At 39.4% G+C, this 19,023-nt stretch overlaps 1 protein-coding gene across 11 annotated transcripts in view; it reads right to left on the bottom strand.

Moving 5' to 3' along the window:
- Ten-m (teneurin transmembrane protein Ten-m) overlaps positions 1 to 19,023 on the bottom strand; it is a 329,037-nt gene that overhangs the window by 124,344 nt on the left and 185,670 nt on the right. For 3 of the 11 annotated variants that reach the window (XM_034331396.2, XM_034331400.2, XM_034331397.2), the window contains exon 1: positions 6,201 to 6,595. The exons of the other annotated variants lie outside the window; for them this stretch is intronic. Coding sequence is in view for 1 of the 3 variants with exons in the window: in XM_034331397.2 (XP_034187288.2) it covers positions 6,201 to 6,213 (13 nt within the window). In the remaining 2 variants the exon portion in view is untranslated. Of the gene's footprint in view, positions 1 to 6,200; positions 6,596 to 19,023 lie in introns of those variants that run through there. 11 annotated transcript variants of the gene reach the window in all.

Genomic DNA, 19,023 nt, shown 5'->3' with positions numbered 1-19,023 from the left:
TGAAAATACCTTCAACCCCTGTTTTCTTTAATTTCAGCTGTGTTGTTTTCAAGCAGCTGGTTGATTCCATGGAAGAAGTTCTTCACCGGAAGTGACGCGTAAGAAAGGTCCGCGGGGAACAGGGCGCAAGGACCTTGTTTTCCTAGTCGACACGGAACACGACGGAGATTTATTAACCGTGTCTCCCACGAGAAACACCCGGGTCGAACTACCACCGGAGAATAAACAATAAATTTAGGTTTAAGAAAACAGCACGGGAGGAGTAAGGGAATATAGGGAACGGACGGGGTCGGTGAGCGTAATTGGAGCCGGCGCTACCGCCTCCGCCAGTGCTGCCAACCTTAATCCTAACGTGCTTAAGGTGATTTGTGATGCCAGAACGAAGGCTTTAAAGACTTGTCTCGTTATCTGACCGTTACCTAAAACGCACTGAATCAAGAAGATTCTCTCCAAAATGGTGAAAACTGGTAAAAAAGGATGTTAACCCTTGAAGAGCGAAACCTTGGTCAATTGTGACCTAAAACTATTAATTTAAAGTTTAATTTTTAATTTTCAAACGAAAGAGTTTCATATATTATATCGAATGAAATACAAAATTGAATTAACATTCATGCTCTCTACATGGTCCGCTATCCGAGGGTTAAAGAGTAGCCATTTTTGGTTTCATATTGAAACGAAAATTGCAGAGAAGATGATGGATTACTAAAACAACGACAATTTAAGTGTAATGGAAGTTGGACAGAGTCAAATCTGGCCCTGATATGGTATTAAGGGTTAAACCGGCTAGATCGAGCGGCTCGATGTAATTAATCAGCGACTCGTTAAATCCATCGCGATAGGCCGATAACATCCTAGGGGCCTTCTAGTTACCATCAGGACGAAGGGTAGAAAGTAACAGAAAAGCAGTGTACGCGGAAGAGAGAGAAGGTTAAGCAACGGTTCTCAATCCTCTATCTACGAGCACAGAAAAGGAAGAATTTTTTCAGAGGGCATTCTGACAATTTGAAATTTTGTATTTTCAAATTTAAAAGATTCTAAATGATCAAATTTCAAATTTTTTAATTTCTCCAAATTATCAACGGACATTTGATGTGCCTTCCATTGCTCAAAGATATTTCCATTGAAAAAGATATTGTGAAATGAACCCGAGACCCAAAGTAGGTTGAGAACGCCTGGGGTGGAGGGATCGTAGGGTTTGGCCAGAGGGCGTAGCACGGGTTGTGCTAGGCTATACATTACGAGCTTTAGTAGGGTTTAGCCGTCGCTATATACCGTGTCGTGGTCACTATTCCGGACCACCTATACGCGACCACACACGTACACACATGGCTCGTGTGTAAGTTTGTGTCCGGGGTGTCGTCCCGAAATTAATGTACTTGCTGTACTCCTTTGACGGACTGGCTGAGATAATTCGAATAAAAATACCACCATGCTAGGGGAGATTAAAATAGGACGGCTTGCATTTCAAGGTGGTTTTATGACGAAAGTCAAATCAATGTGACAAATGAGGGAATCTCGTGAAAGCAGTGCATGTCCTTTGGGACACTGATTTCATTGAAATTTTTATGTAATTATACAAAAATCTCGAAATATAATTCCGCAAAATTAGATATATTCTACATCTCTACGAAATAATAAATGAATAATGCAATAACGGAATAATGTTCAACTCTGTTCCTACTTTAGATACGATAGTCATACTTTCTTTATAGACAGAGTTTTATGCTGTTTGAAAATAACAAAAGTTATTCTCTACAGGGGAAAACTTTTTATGGAAAGTTCGGCTCGCAAAGAAAGTAATGTTTCAAGATCACTAGTTAAAAATATTGTTCCCTTATGAAAGTGAACTTTGCGACAATTGTACGAACTTCGTTTCATATCTAAAGAGATCTACTTAGTTCCTATATGAAACTTCACGGTTAAAATGCTTGAAACCTTTCAACAAGTTTCATTGAAACTCGTTTACTAGCATAATGACGCAGCTCTTAAAAAATCTGCAACTTTTTACACGAGATAAAAACAAGTCAATTACGACACTTAATTAACTCCAATTTACAACTATTAAGTTCAAGTTCGCATATGTAAAAATAGTAAATTGATAAATTGATAAAATAACATTCATTTTCATAACATAAATTAATGTCCCTAAAAATCATCTATCCAAAAAAAGATCAAACATCTGAGTTATTCGATAATACATTTATATAATATTCATATAATTAACATTTAGATAATCAGTGTTCCACAATATCATTTTATTCCGTTTGAAAAATCTCTTTCTTTCATATTTGCCTGGCACCCGCGTGATTTCCCTGCACTTGTTCCCATAATTTCCTCCGGCAGACGTTAGCTTTCGCGCTTTTAATAAATTAAAGCCGAGGCGAGGGACAAAGAGCGTGTTTCACGGGCAAACACGTGTCGGAAGGCGAGCAAATCGGTGCACAAGGGGGAAGAAGCTCGGCAAGAGGGATGCAGAGATGACGAAACAACCGGCGGCGAGGGTAACTCTCGTGAAGGAAACTAACAGAGACATATTAAAGAGGAACCGAGACTCGTTCCTTCCTTCACCTCGCTATTATCCTGATTGCATTTTTAAATGCGACTGTCCGTCGTTCCATTTTTTTTTTTTTCTTTTCACCTTCGTCCCGATGCCTACGATCTGTCGTTTCACGCCCACCCTCCAATTCGACGACATTTTACTCAACCTTTCCCTCGGAATGTTACCTTAGGAAAATGATACGGTCGCCCTTTTACTTCGTAAGCACAATATCGCGTTACACCGTAACACATTTTCCTCTTTTCTTCCGATATCAAGAATGCAAATGTATACTAGGCGTTTAAAGGGAAAAATTGAGTAAAAGTTAAACAGGTGTGAATATGGTAACTCTGATACAATTTCATGACATAAAAGTATCCTAAAGCAATACTTATGACGTATCGATTTGAAGCTTAAAGCTTGACGAATATGTCTACATAAACGGGCCATTAATATTTTTGAAACAGAATTGGTTTTTCGTAGGAAGAAAATGTTGTCCATTAGAGAATATGCAATTTTATATCGCTTTTTAAATGATAATGGATTTTCCATTTGTTCTGTCATAGAGAATCTGGTATATAATCATTTTTCGAAGCATTTTCTGTGTCATATAAATTAAAAAAATTCGAAAGTCTTTGTAGTAAAATAAATCACGTGAAAAATCCAATACATTGCATTTATACCACTTCTAAAATAATAGACAATACTTTTCTATTTAAAAAAGAATACGTTAATTAAAAAATTCCAGAATTCCCCATACTCCAAAAATTGCAGAATTTCTAAATGATCTGGCCCGTACGAGAAAAACATCCTACTTAAGCCAATGTAAATAACACGTGTGTCCTGCCTATAATTACCTAATGCATGTTCAATGCTCGCACGTTAGATCGCGTAGCGCGTGGCAAAAATGGTCGTTTGAAAAGTCCCAGTTAGGTAAATCGACGGTGTGAATACTGATTGGTCGTTTTTCGTAATGAGACTCGGTTGGAAAGGGAACGTAAGCGGCGATATCGAGTCGAATAAAGGCAACGAGTGTTAGAATCGAAGAATGCATAAATATGTAGGCACACGCGGACTACATTTGCATGTCGATGCTATCGACGAAGCATGGGTCGACGACCGGCCAAGTTAAGTATTTTTAATAGGCGGCCAGACCAAAGGAGTGCTTCGTTCTCGTATTCACTGATCCGTTCTATCAAGAGCAATTGATTGCCACGCTACCGAGAACCTTTAATCGTAGTCATTTATCGTTTGTTCTCAACTTGTCGGACAGTAAATAACTTTCAATCGTCTTTAAGACACTAGGGTAGATGTACCGGTTATGGACGTAAGAATATATGGACGGTGTACAGAGTACAGGCTTTCTGTTTTAGAGCTGTTGTTATCGATAATATCGAAATGTTATCGATAATTCGATAAACTGAGAATGACATCTTGTAAAATTTATGATTATTGTAATTTTAGGTTTACGACGACACTTTTATAGAATTGTATTAAACTTGACAGTAGACCGTAGCAAAGTGGATAAGATGTTTGACTACTAATCCGAAGATCTCGAGTCCAAATTCTATTGGTAGCATTTAAACGCGAATAAACACTAGCCAGGTTCTCTATCCAAAAGCGACAGCACGTTTGTGCGGTAGCGTGTCACACGTGCCATTGGCAGCTACGAAAATAGTTACGCGAAAAATAATGACCCGTACAGGGAGCCACGCGAGGTGGTGCGAAGTAGAAAGGCGAAATTGAGCAGGATATGGTAATAGTAGGTAGCCAAGGTAGGGCGTGTTTAGCCTACAGGCACACCATTAGGCCCCCTGTCACGTAGAAAACCATACGCGACAACAGAATTACCAATAAAATTCAGCTACCACTCGAAACTCTTGTACAGCCGTAACGAATAATAATTTATGATCTATTTATAGCGCGAATACATATTCATGGGAGAATAAAAATACGACTCGCTTAGAACCAGGGCCGAATGAAGATTTCTGCGACCTAGGGCTATCAACCCTTTGAGGCCTACCTTTGGGTGAAAAAAGGGGGAAAAATCATTCGATATCGCGTGAACTACTAACAACGCTAGATGCTCCATCACGCGATTTGTATAATTCATTTCGATGAAATTTCTCGATCAGGAGGTTGATATTTTAAAAGTTGTTCTAATTTGAAAATCGCCGTTAATTTCGCTCATTAACGTTATCCGGCCGTACAATACGTTCATTACATCGAAACATCGTACCAACAATGTACAATGCTCGTATTGATGCGTACCATTTATGAGCAGACGTTGAAAATAAATTGCAAGGAAGAGCAAAGGTCGACCGGCGTGCTTCCTCTTCGGCCTCTTCATCCGTCGAAGAAAGTGGTCAAAGGTTCTGCCGATCGACGAACCGACTCCAATCATTACACATGATTCACGCAATGACGACAATACTGACTTCTTCAATTAAAATATCTTATTCATCGTCTGTTCATTTTCTAAGATATTTCGAAGAATTTGGAGTACAATATTTTGTTTTGTGAATTTGAAATAGTCCTAATAAGTAACGGAGGACTATCATTAATAATTCAAATAATTATACTAGTAACTAAAGTTACCAGAATTTTTTAAAAATACCCCTTCAGTAAAGAAGGGAAAGGCACTGAATTAATTTATACGTTTAATATATTATGTAACGGCAATATTTTAAGAGTTAATTCTGACTGAAAGTAAAAGTAGCGAAAGGACAACGCGCAACAATTGTCACAATGACTTTCGTGTTTGTAAATGATTTATACCATTCGTGTCGTGAGAGCAGTGTAATAAATAATGAATCTTATCTGCTTTTATCGTACCTCCCTCTAATTCACGAGCTCGTTAATCGACTTTCACGATTCGAAAGGTTTCGCTACTCCTTTAACTTACTTGTTCCTTATCTATGAATCTTTGTGCAATGCAATTTAACAAGATAAATGCGTAAATTCTTAATTCAGCTCAGAATAAACATATTTTTCATCATTTTAGAGCTCAAAAATTAATTCAATTTTCAAGACTTTCATTATGGATGAAACTTTCATTTACGTTGGCAAATATTTTTCAAATTCAAAATAAGTTTCTGGAGTGAATAATTGCACTGTTATTCTAAGACAATAATTAATAAATTTTTAAAAAATTTAGAATTAGCCCTTGAAGATCGCTATGAGTCAAATTTATTCTCATAAAAATTTCACAGCAATCAAAACAGTTGATTTTTCATTCAACCCCCATTTGACGTAAAATTTTTGTTTCAACATTCGCTTCGTTTTTTCAGAGCTCTGAAAAAAAGTAATCACTCAACTCCATAGAGCATATTTTTCATATACGCGAGCGTCGGTTAGATCCTTTCAATAAAATTCTATAAACCCGGTTCTATTCGAACCGTGATCCATTCCCACCCATCAGCGCACCAATAAATCCTTCGAAAACGGTTCACAAAGCAGGGCGCGTATCGTTTAAAAAAAAAAGGGAAAAACGAAAAAATGACCGTTCCGTCAACTTCCGGGGTAGCAAGTTTTCGGTCCAGCGAGCGAGCGGTCAAACGGTGGGCGTGGTGGGGAGACGAACCGATTTAAGACGAGGTATCACGTAAAAACACGACAAGTCACGTAAGACCCAACCCGAATTGAAAGAAATAACAACACTCACCTAATTGGTACATCTAAATCGCCATAAGAACACCGATTGCCTGTGTCATTAAACACCAGAGCACAGCACGACACTCTTAAATCACCACCAGATCATCATCATTGACAGAAAAGCACGTCTTTCGGTTGTGGAATGCAGTCGCAACTGAACGGGTATATCCAAAGGCAGCCGGTGTATCCTGTCGCACAACACATGTATGTATAAAGCACGTCAACGTCCTACACTGTTGGTTTCGTGTTATTATTTCTTTTTCCCCCCACTCGAAAAGGATCACACCGTGTCAGTTGGTGAGAGAACGCGAACGGAGGAGAAGCTTTCGAGTCTGATCGAAAGAAGGAAACATTGTGCGTGTTAATCAGTTAGAGGGAGGGGGGGGGGGGGATAGAATCGCGGATTAGAGTTAACGGGTAGCTGCGCGAATCGGACGTTCGCGGTTCAGGAGCTGGCAATGCACTGACTCGGCTTCCCGATTCGACCCGAGTACGCGGCTGTTACTTCGACTCGGCGCATGCGTGCCGCGTCGCAGTGACAATGCGCCGTCGTCAACGACGTAGCTGACATCGTCGTCGTCGTCGTCGTCGTCGACGTCGTCCTCCTGCTTCTAGTCCTCCTCGCTATTGTTACCCCCCCTCCCTCCCTACTTTACCCTTTTCCTATACAAGGATGCGTGCACCTATACGAGGGTAACGCTACTTCCGTGTTTCATCCCCTAAATCGGCGCCCGCCGAGAGTGTTCCCTACTAGGTTCGAAAACGAGGTGTCGGCTTCTCGCGTCGAACACCCTCGAGCGAGGTCCGCGAAAGAGGACGTCGCGCGAGGACTACTGCCAGACAGTAGATTAGGTACGGATTTCGAACGGTTTAAGTAGTCTGTTCGGGAATTGATGAGACTGCGTTTACGAACGCTTCCTTTTTCGGTTTCAAGTGATCCAGGTCAATGTATAGTCGGACCAATCTTTTTTCCGCACAAGAGTAAATACTTTAACTTCGTTAATAGAATGAAGTATCGATGAATTATCGATACCGTGATAGAATTTCGACGCAAGCTTCAATTTATTAGAACCCTTCGGTAATTAAAAGAAATCACGAAGATTAAGATCCGAGGAATAAGGATTTTATGAATACTAATGTGAGGGGGGTGGGATAGCATGCTGGGCTGATTCTTGAATGTATAACGACGTAAAATTCTGAACATTATCAAGATCATGGAATGTATTGAGTTATTTCGTAGGTATACATACAGTCAGTCGTTTAAAGTTTAACTGCATTTGAGTCATAACACGTAGCAGGTGATCTCGTTACAGATAAAAGAAAGGAAAACCGTGGACGACTGTGCCGTGTCGAAGATAGATTGTCAGATAAAGTAAATTGGTTTTAGACATAGAAAAAGAATGGTTACAACACCCACTTGTTTCAAAATCGTCGTAAATTTACATAAGACAAACTGGTACTCGTTGGTTACGGTTGAAACGCGATAAAATCTGCTAATAGTTTATTTATTAGCAATGATAATAAACTTGTTATTTTATGACTCTTTAGACCTCCCTAACTTACTTTAAACCACAAGAAATTAAAATAAAAACTTTCCACAGATAAATGACCAAACTGCTCCGTTGAATTGTCGATTCGGTTGACGTTGAATGCGTCGTAAGTAAAATTGACGGTAACATCCGATCGGTAAAGTATATTTAGCAGTTGCAATTAAGTAGGATCTAGGGAAGGTTAAGCAGGCGTGAAGAAGCACAGAGGAGTCGGTTCTTGCTTTCTCTCTATCTCTTGCCAGCAGTGGCTGGAGCATCGTCTACTGTAATCCTTAATTGGTTCGCGTGATTCATTCGGTCCATTCATCGTAACTAAACTGTTCTCCGAAGGAGGTGGCGTCCTCGCCTCGAGCGACAGGACAGAGCACGCTGCCACTTTCTCTCCTTTTCTTATCCTTTATCTATCTTACCGTTTCATTCGGATAGGTAGCTCGCGAACCGGTAGCCTGCCTGTCTGTCTCTACTTATAACGTGGCATCAGATAAACAAACGTGGCTTTAACTTCGACTGACATAATCGGCCGTTCAGGTCCGAGGGTAAAGCGTCAAGAAGAAGACAGAGGGAAGATGAGAGATACAGGAAGGGAAGATTGACGACGAGTACGGGAGGGGAGGGAAGAAAAACTCTCGGATACGTATCGAAGGTGAAAGGAGAAAAATGAGAAAAGAAATCAAAGAAATGTACAAGATGTTGTAGCCACTCCAAGGGAAAGGATTTCTAAGGTCATTTCTGGATGATGGCCACAGGACTATGATTGCCTGGATCAAGAACATGGTGAGAAGGGTACGACCAATTTCGGGTGATCAGATATTGCTACGTTTCTCGTTCCCGGACTCTTAGTAATAAGGAGAGAAAATTTGAAAGATAAAATTATGTTAATCATTTACGTCCTGGTAATGGTTACAACCATTCAGTGTCCCGATTTCCTCGTAATCAAATATGACCAGTAACATGACGATCATATTGCATTACAACACTTTCAAGATCGTTCCCATTTCTCCGAGTGACGATCAAAAACCCTATCTAGTAATCTCCTGATCAAAAATACGCTTGTGATCCTCGATTGAACGTACAAAGAAATTTCTCCCTCTTACCTATCTACCATTTCCCTTCCACCCACTCGTATGTCCTTTCCTTCTCTCTCTCTCTTCGAAAGGAGAAATGGAATTGACGTATAGCCGAATGAAACATTTCTAAGAGTCGAACGGCAGAAAAAGAAGAAAGAATGGCTTCCGGGTGCGCAGCTAACCGGAAATGCTCGAACGAGAAAGATCTAAGATTCGCGGAGGGGCTCGCGGAAGGGTGAATAATAACGTTTGAAATTCGAGACGCGGAATAAAATGATGTCGTGGACGAGAGGCGGCGTTTCTTGTAGTAGAAGAGGATGGATCAAGAAAGTTAGAAGAGAGAAAGAATATATATATATGTATATATATATATTCTCGTATGTAACAAAGCAAAAGGATGTAAAGAAGAAGGGGCGTCAGGAAGGAAGGAAGGAAGGAAGGCTTCTAGGCTTCGTTCAATAAAACGGAATATCTAATAAGGAACAAATGCAGTCAAGGAAAGAATGGAGAATAGAGACACGAGTCCCGGATAGTTCGTTTGCCAGAGAAAAAGAGGAAGCGAGACAGACAGACAGAAATTGAAGAACGAAAGAGGCTTTGATACCCCTATATACAGTATTGGCCAAAAGTTTACTTAAATAGATCTTCGCGGCATTTTTTAAAATAAATTTGTCAACGTAGTAGACTTTCCCAGTGAAAGTTGTGATGGAAGGAAAGTAGGTTCTATAGAAATTATAGTAAAAATTAATTTAGGAAAAACTAATTTTAATTTTCTTTGTTTCATATCATAAAATTTAATATACATACATGTACATGAAATTTCGAAATTTAAATTTTATATTTGAAGGCTTAAAGATTGAAATTTCTAAATATGTCTAAATTCCCAAAATCCAAATATACGATAGAGTTTAATTATCATTCTTTCCAAAGCATATCAATCCAAAAATTGTTATCTTAATAGTTCCTATTTTAAAGCAAACTTTTGGCTGATAGTATACCTACTACATGTTCTATTTCTCTGCTCCTCCCTTTCGAATATCCAGAGTCATGTCGAAGAAAAGAGAATGATCTCTGTAAGAATCAGAGGTGTGCCGATATTTATATGATTGTACCCAATGAAAGGGAAATTGAACTAGGAACTGAAAGAAAGTAGAAACGAAGTGTGTCATCTCTTTTGTATACGCTATGCACGCCTCTTTGATTTCAATTTACATATGCAGCAGTAAGTGCCATTATCCTATCGCTCTTTTGTATCGTGGCCAGATTTAGATAAACCAAGACATATATAAATATGTATGAAAACGTTTTTGGAACTGTGATGAGATGTTGCCTAGATTATTCTTGAATATATTATAGGAAAGAAGGATGATTTTGCGAAAGAATCTGTAGAAACGATTAACGTTAAAAGAGAATAAAACGATAAATCGCGTGAGAATAAAAGAATGTAACTGCTCCAATAATGTAATACAAGAGCAACGATGTGAACTCAGTGGAGAAGTGTCAAAGATTTAAGTTGCCTCGGATGATCCTGAACGAAAACGTAGAAGGAAGTTCCGTATAGGGCGCGACATCCTTCTCTCACAATCAGTTGCGGAGGCTGACGTTATCGCGAAGGAAGAAGATGGGCCAGAGGGGTTGGAAAGCTACAGAATAAAACTTCTTCAAGGTAGTACGCGTGTGTAAGATGGATGGGTACGGGAGCTTGAGACGTGCATTTGTGTAAGTCTGTTGATGTGCTCTGCTTTCAAGTCGTCTGTATCCGTGTAGGTGTACAGCTCGTTGGATTCGAAGGATGTTAGGATGTTATCGGCAATACAGGCCAGCAGCCGCCGGCGCTCTTTACTGTATTCTATAAAATATTTTCAGAATCCAATCGATGCTTTTGCAAAACTTCTTGCTACAAAATCAGGCTAGTGTCCGGTTGGTATTTTTTCACCTATCACTTTGAGATTGATTAAGAATTTTTGAATCTGGAATTTTGTAATTTTGAGATTTCGGAGTTCTGTGACTTTGGAATTTGTGAAATTTTGAAATCTTATAATTTTAAAACAGCGAGGGGACCAGTCCACCGGTTTAAATTTATCCGGCAATAATATACAGAGTGCAGCAATTTAAAAGCAGGTGAGTGCGAATATAATTGAATTATTCGCGCGAACCCTCGTAAAGTTTTGTAGTATTACAAGATTTATAGGTAAATTAAAGGCTAAAACAAAGGGGTCGCTTCTTGTCCCTTTCCAAATTACGTTGGCACAGGAAATGTTTCTCCTTAGGATAAAATGGCTACGATATTCCAGCGTCCTGAGACATTTCCGCTTAGAAAACCACGTGACAAAACAACAGTCGCTACGTTCATTAATTTAATGTCCCAAGATTACCTTGAATAAACTGATAAAATTTTACCAGGACTTGGCAGCCTTTCCTTAACGACTGATAAGTTTATAAATTAGATATTAAAATAAAATTTCATCTTTCATAAAAAAAGAAACTATGAATCAAAATATTGAATATTCTAAAAACAATTAATAACTGAATAACCAGCAATATCGTCAATATCGTGTATTTTTAATTCCAAGAATCCATCTGTAAGTTACCGATAGACGGTCCCGATGTAAAGGAAAACAATTTGAAGAGTAGAAGCTACCCTATCTATGGGACGATCAAAGAAGATTCTCTGGAGAAAGCGTGGCCATCGGGCGCGAAAAATACAGCAATTCCTTCGGTGTTCCACATTCAGCTAACCGATGATCGAAAACGAACAACATCTCCCGGAGGGTTGTTTCAATCCTTTGAGGTCTTTTGATTCCTATCTCGTAGCTGTACACTTTTCCACTATATTCTTGTACCGATTCAGCGAGTAAGGACGACGGGGCCAATGGCCTGGAATAAAACCAGGACAATTGGGAGGAAAAAAGAATGAAGAAGGAGGATGTAGCGGGAGAGAAGACAACGTAGGAGAGGGTTGGAAAGAGGGTGGCTTCGAGAAGGGAAAAGAAAGGAGCGAGGAAGGATTTCGTCGGGGCTCTTGACAAGTTTTCTGCAATCGGTTCGTTTGATGCGGATTCGCCATCCGCCGCCCCCTTCTTCCCCCCCCCCCCCCCGCCGCCCAACTGCGACCAAATCGAAGGTCCTTGCGAAGTTGTGATACTTCAGGAAACGAGCAAAAGACTGACAGAGAGGTAGAATAAAGAAAGAAAGAAGGAACGATGAAAACGACTCCTCGTCCTTAAAGTCCTGGAAGACGAAGGGGACCGTGTGGAAACTTGCTCCAACTCGAATGTTTACCGCGAGTTGCTTTAAATCGAACTCGTCCCTGCTACGACCATCCTGTTTCTTAACTCGCTAAGAAATTGCTTTCGAAATTACGTAAAGAAACGCTAATTAAAAATTGGAAAACTACTCGACCTGTTCGTTTTGCTTCTTGTCCAAAGGACGAGACTATTATTGATCACAGACCAAGTAAATTAAGGTATATACCTTAACACCATTTTAGCTTGATTCAAACGTGTACATACTTTACTTACGTGAAATCTGAAAAGTCTGACTTTAATCAATGAACAATTTTCAGTATTCCAAAGAGAAAAAGAGCGAACAGTTGAGTGAACAGAGTATTCTATTTTACCCTTTGCCCTATGAACCGGTCTCGTGGTTTTAGTCGTCGTCGTCGTCGTCGTCGGAGTTGTCGCAAATATTTACTCGCTTCGAAGACGAAAGACACGGGAAACTCTTGAACGATCGGAAGATAGTTGGCGTGCATGTGCGATGAGCGGAAAAGAGGAAAGAGGCCGAAGTTACTTCGTCAGAATACCAAATACCCATTCCGACTCGCCTGACCACCCTCGAATCAGACCGCGACTCGCAAAAGGACTTTTCAAACTACCCTAAAACCGACCCCTTCTTGTCTCGAACGCCGACCACTCGTTGCAATTTTTTTTTCCTCGCCTTATCGTCCAAGGCTTAGAATTTAATATCATAAAGCTTCATCGCTTCATTTCACATAAATAAATAATTATACTAATTAATAATAATACATGGATTTCTAAAAGCGACGTTATAAATTTAAAGTAACACTTTCTATAAAAAGAAACAGCGTTGGTGTAAAATTGCTGAGAAGAAAAATGTTCAGTTCAGAAAATAGTGTTCCAGAATGGGAGCTATCATGGTGTAGGTGAAGGTATTATTCCAGATCTTGACTCCATTGTTTTATGGAGGACTAAATGGAGACTATATTTCTTGGTCCAACAGAAATAGCTGTTTTTAAGACGAATGTATAAGTATACATTACAAAAATATACACGAACTAATCTTCACGGACCATGTTTCACTTTTTAATCATCCATAACAAATGTTCAAGGTTTAATCTTTCATTCATTTGATACGGCTGACTTTTGCACCGACTTATCGCATTGTTATTCAATTTTTTAGCAAAGAAAAAACAAGACTCACCCATAAAATTGCACGAGTAGATAATAGAAGAACGTTGTTTTTACTCACCTAAAACAGAAAAAAGAGAAAACGAGTTAATGATAACCGTATAACATAATAAATAACAAGAATCCTCGAAGGTTGTGGTAATTGTACCTGCAAAAACATCTGTTCATTAATTGAGTTTGATCGAAGCTTCTGCTTCCGATTTCTCTTAATTAAATATGCTAAGGAGTTTCACGCCTTATCACACAGATGTTAACCTATCTCTTCCTTACTTCGGATATATATATTTTGCTTTTAATTAAACGAGAAGAATATGCGAAGCCATAACAGCGAAGAAAAGTATTCGTGCTCGTGAAAAAGAAGAGAGGAAAGTTTGTATTCCGCTGTGCACTCAGAACAGTACTTGCTATGCCTTTGTCTAGATATTCTCATTTCTTATTCCTACAGGTTTCATCTGGATTATGGCGACGTACGAGACGTCAGGCACTCTCATTTTCGTTCTTCGCCAGATCGAACTTGTACGGTTATGAAGCATCGTCTGAAGGGCAATTTCATCGCTAAGCACGACTCTGAAACCTACAACCCCCTCCCCCAACTTCCAGCCCTTTTACACTTTTATTTCTTCCTACTCGAGGGAACAAGACGACAGAAAAATATGGACAATGTCGCGGATTGTTCGGGGAATGTAAAAAATATCAAATTTCGTATAATTTTTAAATAAAACGCTTTCATATATTGGAAGAATAATTTTTAAATGAACAATTGTACAATTTAGAAAATAAAAATAATGCAAAATACAAAATTAGATTAAAATTGTGTCTCTCTCGATGGTCCGCCGCCCGGGGGGTGAAAGATTAAGTCTCCTTCCGGTATAAAATCAAGGTAAATTAGTTCCCTTCCGAAATAAATGATCACGTAAAATCGTCACCATAAAAAAGGGAAAAAGGAGGCAAAGTATAGTATATTACAGCATTTTGTTTGCAGTTTTCCGAGAAATCGGAGTAAACGGAGTAAAAGGACACGCGGGAACGAGCTACGGGGCGGTTGCCTCTGCGTTTTCACTGATAAATTACGATCGTTACCGATAATTAACGCGAAACATAGTCGTCAGTTTGTGGGCATTGCGTAACCCCGTATACCATAAAACGAGACACCACGGTAGCAATTATCGCTGCTTACGATTATTAATAATAGGATTTTCTTGGCAACCAACGTTTCACGACCCTTTCTTATTCTCCCTACTTTGGAAAGGGAACATCGACGCTTGCTTCCGGTTAGAAAGAAGCTTCCCAAGCAACGATCCATTGTATCACGGGGTTCAATTTGCCACGATTATTTTACACTCGGTGAAATTCATTTGGTACGACGAGATTCCCCTTCGCACTTCCCTGCCCACGCTTCCTCGGTTCGGCAAAAATCGGATGCCCTCGATAGCATCGAAGCACGTAATTTTTCATTTATTTCAGTAATTAAATATTGTATTATTATTTAATATTAGATAAATAAATACAATTAGTATTTTTGTATCAAATTCTAATGCTCTGCAATATAGTTGCTGTATACAGAATTAAAAGAAAAATATAATAAAAGCTGTTCCACGGTATCAGTTACTAGTTATCATTGCGCAACATCAAACCATTAGTTGAATTTCGGATTTACAAAGTGTGTATTCAATTTTAACGCTGACTATATGTATACAGGTAACCCGGGGGCTCTTTCAGGTATACACGTGAAAATTAATTAATCAGCCCTAATAATCAATTTTAGAGGGCAGAACTGAAACAGAAAAGACTTTGCGCGCATCCAACGAATTGTATCAAGATCTGCTATTCGACTGCGCAATCATTAATTACCCTTTTCATACGACTCCAATCCGATACTCGTATAATTACAAGATGGCGGGCAGTTTCGATTCCCCATATGTACATTAACGATATTCAATCTATAGTTCATTTTCCGGAAATTAAACGATATCTCCGTTACATGAAAGTACAGAATATTATAATATTTTTTTTCTAACGTGGGGATATATTTTCCAGGTTCAGCCTATTATTTTTAAATAAATGTATTTCATTGTGACAAAATTGAAGGTTACGTTGGGTTTGGGTTAGGGTTAAAATGAAAAATTAATATTTGAATAAATATTTCTCGTTATGTCGAGCAAGAAAAAGACGACGCAGACCGAAAAAATCAATAAACGTTGTAAAAAGCTAGATTCCTGGCTCGGTCTGCTCTGGCCTCGTCATATTTTCCATTTTATTTTCCGCCGTTTCGTTCGAATACGTCGAGACAGATAGAAAGTTTCGAGGTCTAGCAGGAAGACCATTTCTCTATAAGCAAGCAGAGCTTGCCAGCCGTTGGAACGACGGGATCGTATTTATTTCAGCTTCTAATGAGTTTGCAGGGCGGTGGTACGCGCGGCTAAACGCTTTGCGCCAAGATGAAAACTCGTGCATTTATGGCGGAGGCTGACTGGCTTGGTTCGCCGACCAAGCCAAGGGATGGGAAAAACAGTCCCTAAAGCTTTCGCGTCCGCGGAAGGAATCGGTGCATACGTTGCCTTTTCGGCGTTTTCTACCTGGAGTTTCTCTTTTCTATGCCCTCCATGCTTCGCAAGTACCGTCTACACTTCGAGTTAAGGGGGGTTGGCGGCCCCGACCAGACATTTCACCCTCGTTTTCTCCCGCCACTTTCAACCACCCCCCCTCGCCATCTCTGTCCCCGTCCACGTCTACGTCTATTTCTCTCGCTCTGTTCCTTCGTTTTTTTTTGCACTGCTTTAAACACAGAAAGAAACGAGGCTGTTAAAATGTTCCGCCATGCACAATTTATTATAGGCTGCGAATGGTAAGCGCGCCGGCTGTCGTCTCAAAGTCAAGGGAGAAAAAAGGAACGCGGCTTAATATTTTTCTGTGCTGAAGAACCGCGAAGAACGCGTCTTCTCCGAGAAAAAGACCCTTCCGCTTCTTTTATTTTTCTTCTTTACCGTTTTCACTCGGCCTTCCTTTCTCGTTCTTTCTTTGCCAGATGGGGGGGGTTAAAGTAAATTACGAACACCGGATAAAATATTTTTCTCCTTTACTAGTCGGGGAAATCGAACGTCAACGATACCCTTGTACGGTTTTAAATATGCTGGAGAAAGTTTCTTCGTTAGATTAGATTAGGACAATCTTTCAATTTCATTCTTGAAACGATTATTTATTTTTGTTAAATTTACCACTCTAAAACGAAAGGAGCTGTCGGGCTTCTTTCTTCGTGGAAAGGTTGCAAAGTCTGAGGTGGAAGTGTACCGTGTTATTTCTCAAGGTTCGAGAGAGGTCTGCTTTTATCCATCCGTCTTTCTCGCTTTTTCTCCGCTGTAGGCGCAGCTGTAGATGTTCTCAGGACACGGAAGACCTCGCCAGAGGAGCGACACGAAGGGACAACGAAATTGAAATGGCGAAAGCGGATCACAGAATAGGTTGGCTTAACAGGGGTGCTACTGAAGCAGGTCGAAGGGGGCTAATCCGTACAGCTACAGCACTGTGCAACGGATCGTGTACTCACGCGCCTCTTGCAGTTCAATATTAATTTTAAATTTCGACCATCTCACATTGGATGATCAATATTGTCCGTGGAAACGTCTCAGCTCTTTGTGAGAATAAATACGTGTCTCCGGCATCGTTAGAAACTTCAAGAACCCTTCGCCTGGATTTTTATCCCTATGATCAAGGGATATAAATGACCCAAGCATCAAACGGTCTCTTCTAAATAGAAAACACAGCCTTAACACGTGGTTCATCGTAAAATCAGATTAACATTGGGCCGATCAACGCCTACCGATTGAACCATTCCTCAAGTTAGAAAGGACTCATTTTGTTTCGACCAACGAAACCGTATGGTAGACATCTTGATAGGAATCACCAATTATTCTCGAGGCTGGAAGCAGAGTACGAGCCTGTCAATTATCTACCTGGACCATGAACCCGTGACCATGAGAAACGATGGTTGGTCGATCTTTGGAAAGGGCAGGTCGTTACAAACCATTGATGGTTACCAGTTAAACACGAAGATATGTTACCGTATGATTTATGATAGCTAATAATACGGATGAATATTATTTATTAACACTTTTTCCTACGCTCTGGACTTATTTTTCCGACTTATTGTTACGTATAAATAAAGCGAATACACCCCTTTTCCATATTTCTGTGTTTCTCAGTACATATTAAATTTATGACCCAGATTCTTTATTCACCCATAAGGGCTGTTACCTCAAGGCACACAACACAATCATCCTCGCAATTTCTCTTTATAGACATTCATACGAATTCCGAGCATTCTCCTACCACCCCTGCTGCTCTTCGTTCATTTTTATTTATTTCTATATTAAATACTTTATTAAACGTCACGATATATTTTCCCGGAAAAATCGCGTTTACACGCGAAAGTGTCAATTAGGAGGAACAACAAAAATTCGACTGCCCTTATTCGTAAAATGTAAAAGAGGCAGGGAGGAAGGGAGGGTTTATTCATCCCTAAAATTCTCCACGTCCCTGAAGAGCAATACGTCGATTCTCTGCGGCGGTTTCATGACTCGTTAGCCGAAAAGGGACATCTCTGGTAGGCCCGGGATTCGGGCAAAGTCGGTACTCTCGGTTCTCGAATTTGCATGCCTAGTTTGTGTGTGTACACGTGCAATTTGTTACCGCCGCCATTGCCGCAGCTACTGCTGATTGCTGATTATTCACAGACGCTAAAACATACACGGCTCAGCCCGAGAGCCGTAGAGAGTTTATGTACACATACACGAGGGTTGAAGCGGGCTACGAAGCAAAGTACGGACGATTCATATATCCCGTCACAACGATGAGTGTCAATGCCTCTGTATGTGTGTGTATACATTCCAACGTACCATTCGCATAATTGCGAGAGAAAAAAAAGGGCTGTTTTTAGAATCGTTAGAGTGTAATAATGACGAAGAATTTAACAGAAAAAATTTAAATAACTGTTTTAAAATACTGATGTGTGTTGTAAAAAATTATAAATAATACGTTCCTAACGTGTCTGGAAGCAATATAGCCTTGAATAACATGATTTTAATAAAAATTGTATATCTAATTTTAAGCAACCCTGTGTCTCAATTGTACGCGTTGATCGAAGGTCCAAATATTCGACGTTCCTGTTTACCTTTAATCAGCTTACTATTAAACCTGTTTAAGGACTTAAGCCTGGTTTTCATAGCGTGGAATTATCACGCAAGGTCAACTTGCCCGTTCATAGTAATCATAACAAAGCATCAGTATTAGGAGCCCACGTGTTTTTGTTGATTTACCATTACTACGTCATACTATTTACATAAAATATTAATTTTTTAATACAAAATTATTCACCACTGGATAGTTCCATTCTTCAATTCAAACTTTCCAATTACTTTCTTACAAAATTAATCTTCCAATTTTTTTTTATAGTATATTGAACTCTGCAGTTTTCAGTGACATTATAGTTATTGCTAAAATAATAATTTAATTATTGAATACATTACGTTAATTTACTAAAATGTTTTTTATTAACAATAAGTAATAATAATGGTGAAAGTTTGAGTTGCGACAGCATTATCAGTAAGCGAATGTTCATCATCATTATTACGTAATGTTTCTCTGTTGTGTCCCTTACGTCGATATAAACATTAAAAACGAATTAGCATGCATTTGCTCGCTATCAGCGGACGCTTTTATAGGATTACATTTTAATGCTTTATATCCATATACAGTGAAAACTCGAATTTATCTCTCTCGTGTTTCATGAT

The sequence above is a fragment of the Osmia lignaria genome, chromosome 6 (assembly GCF_051020975.1).
Source record: "Osmia lignaria lignaria isolate PbOS001 chromosome 6, iyOsmLign1, whole genome shotgun sequence".
NCBI classification, from domain to species: domain Eukaryota; kingdom Metazoa; phylum Arthropoda; class Insecta; order Hymenoptera; family Megachilidae; genus Osmia; species Osmia lignaria.
The sequence above is the reverse complement of the archived record's forward strand: the minus strand, read 5'-3'. Positions and strand labels throughout refer to the sequence as shown.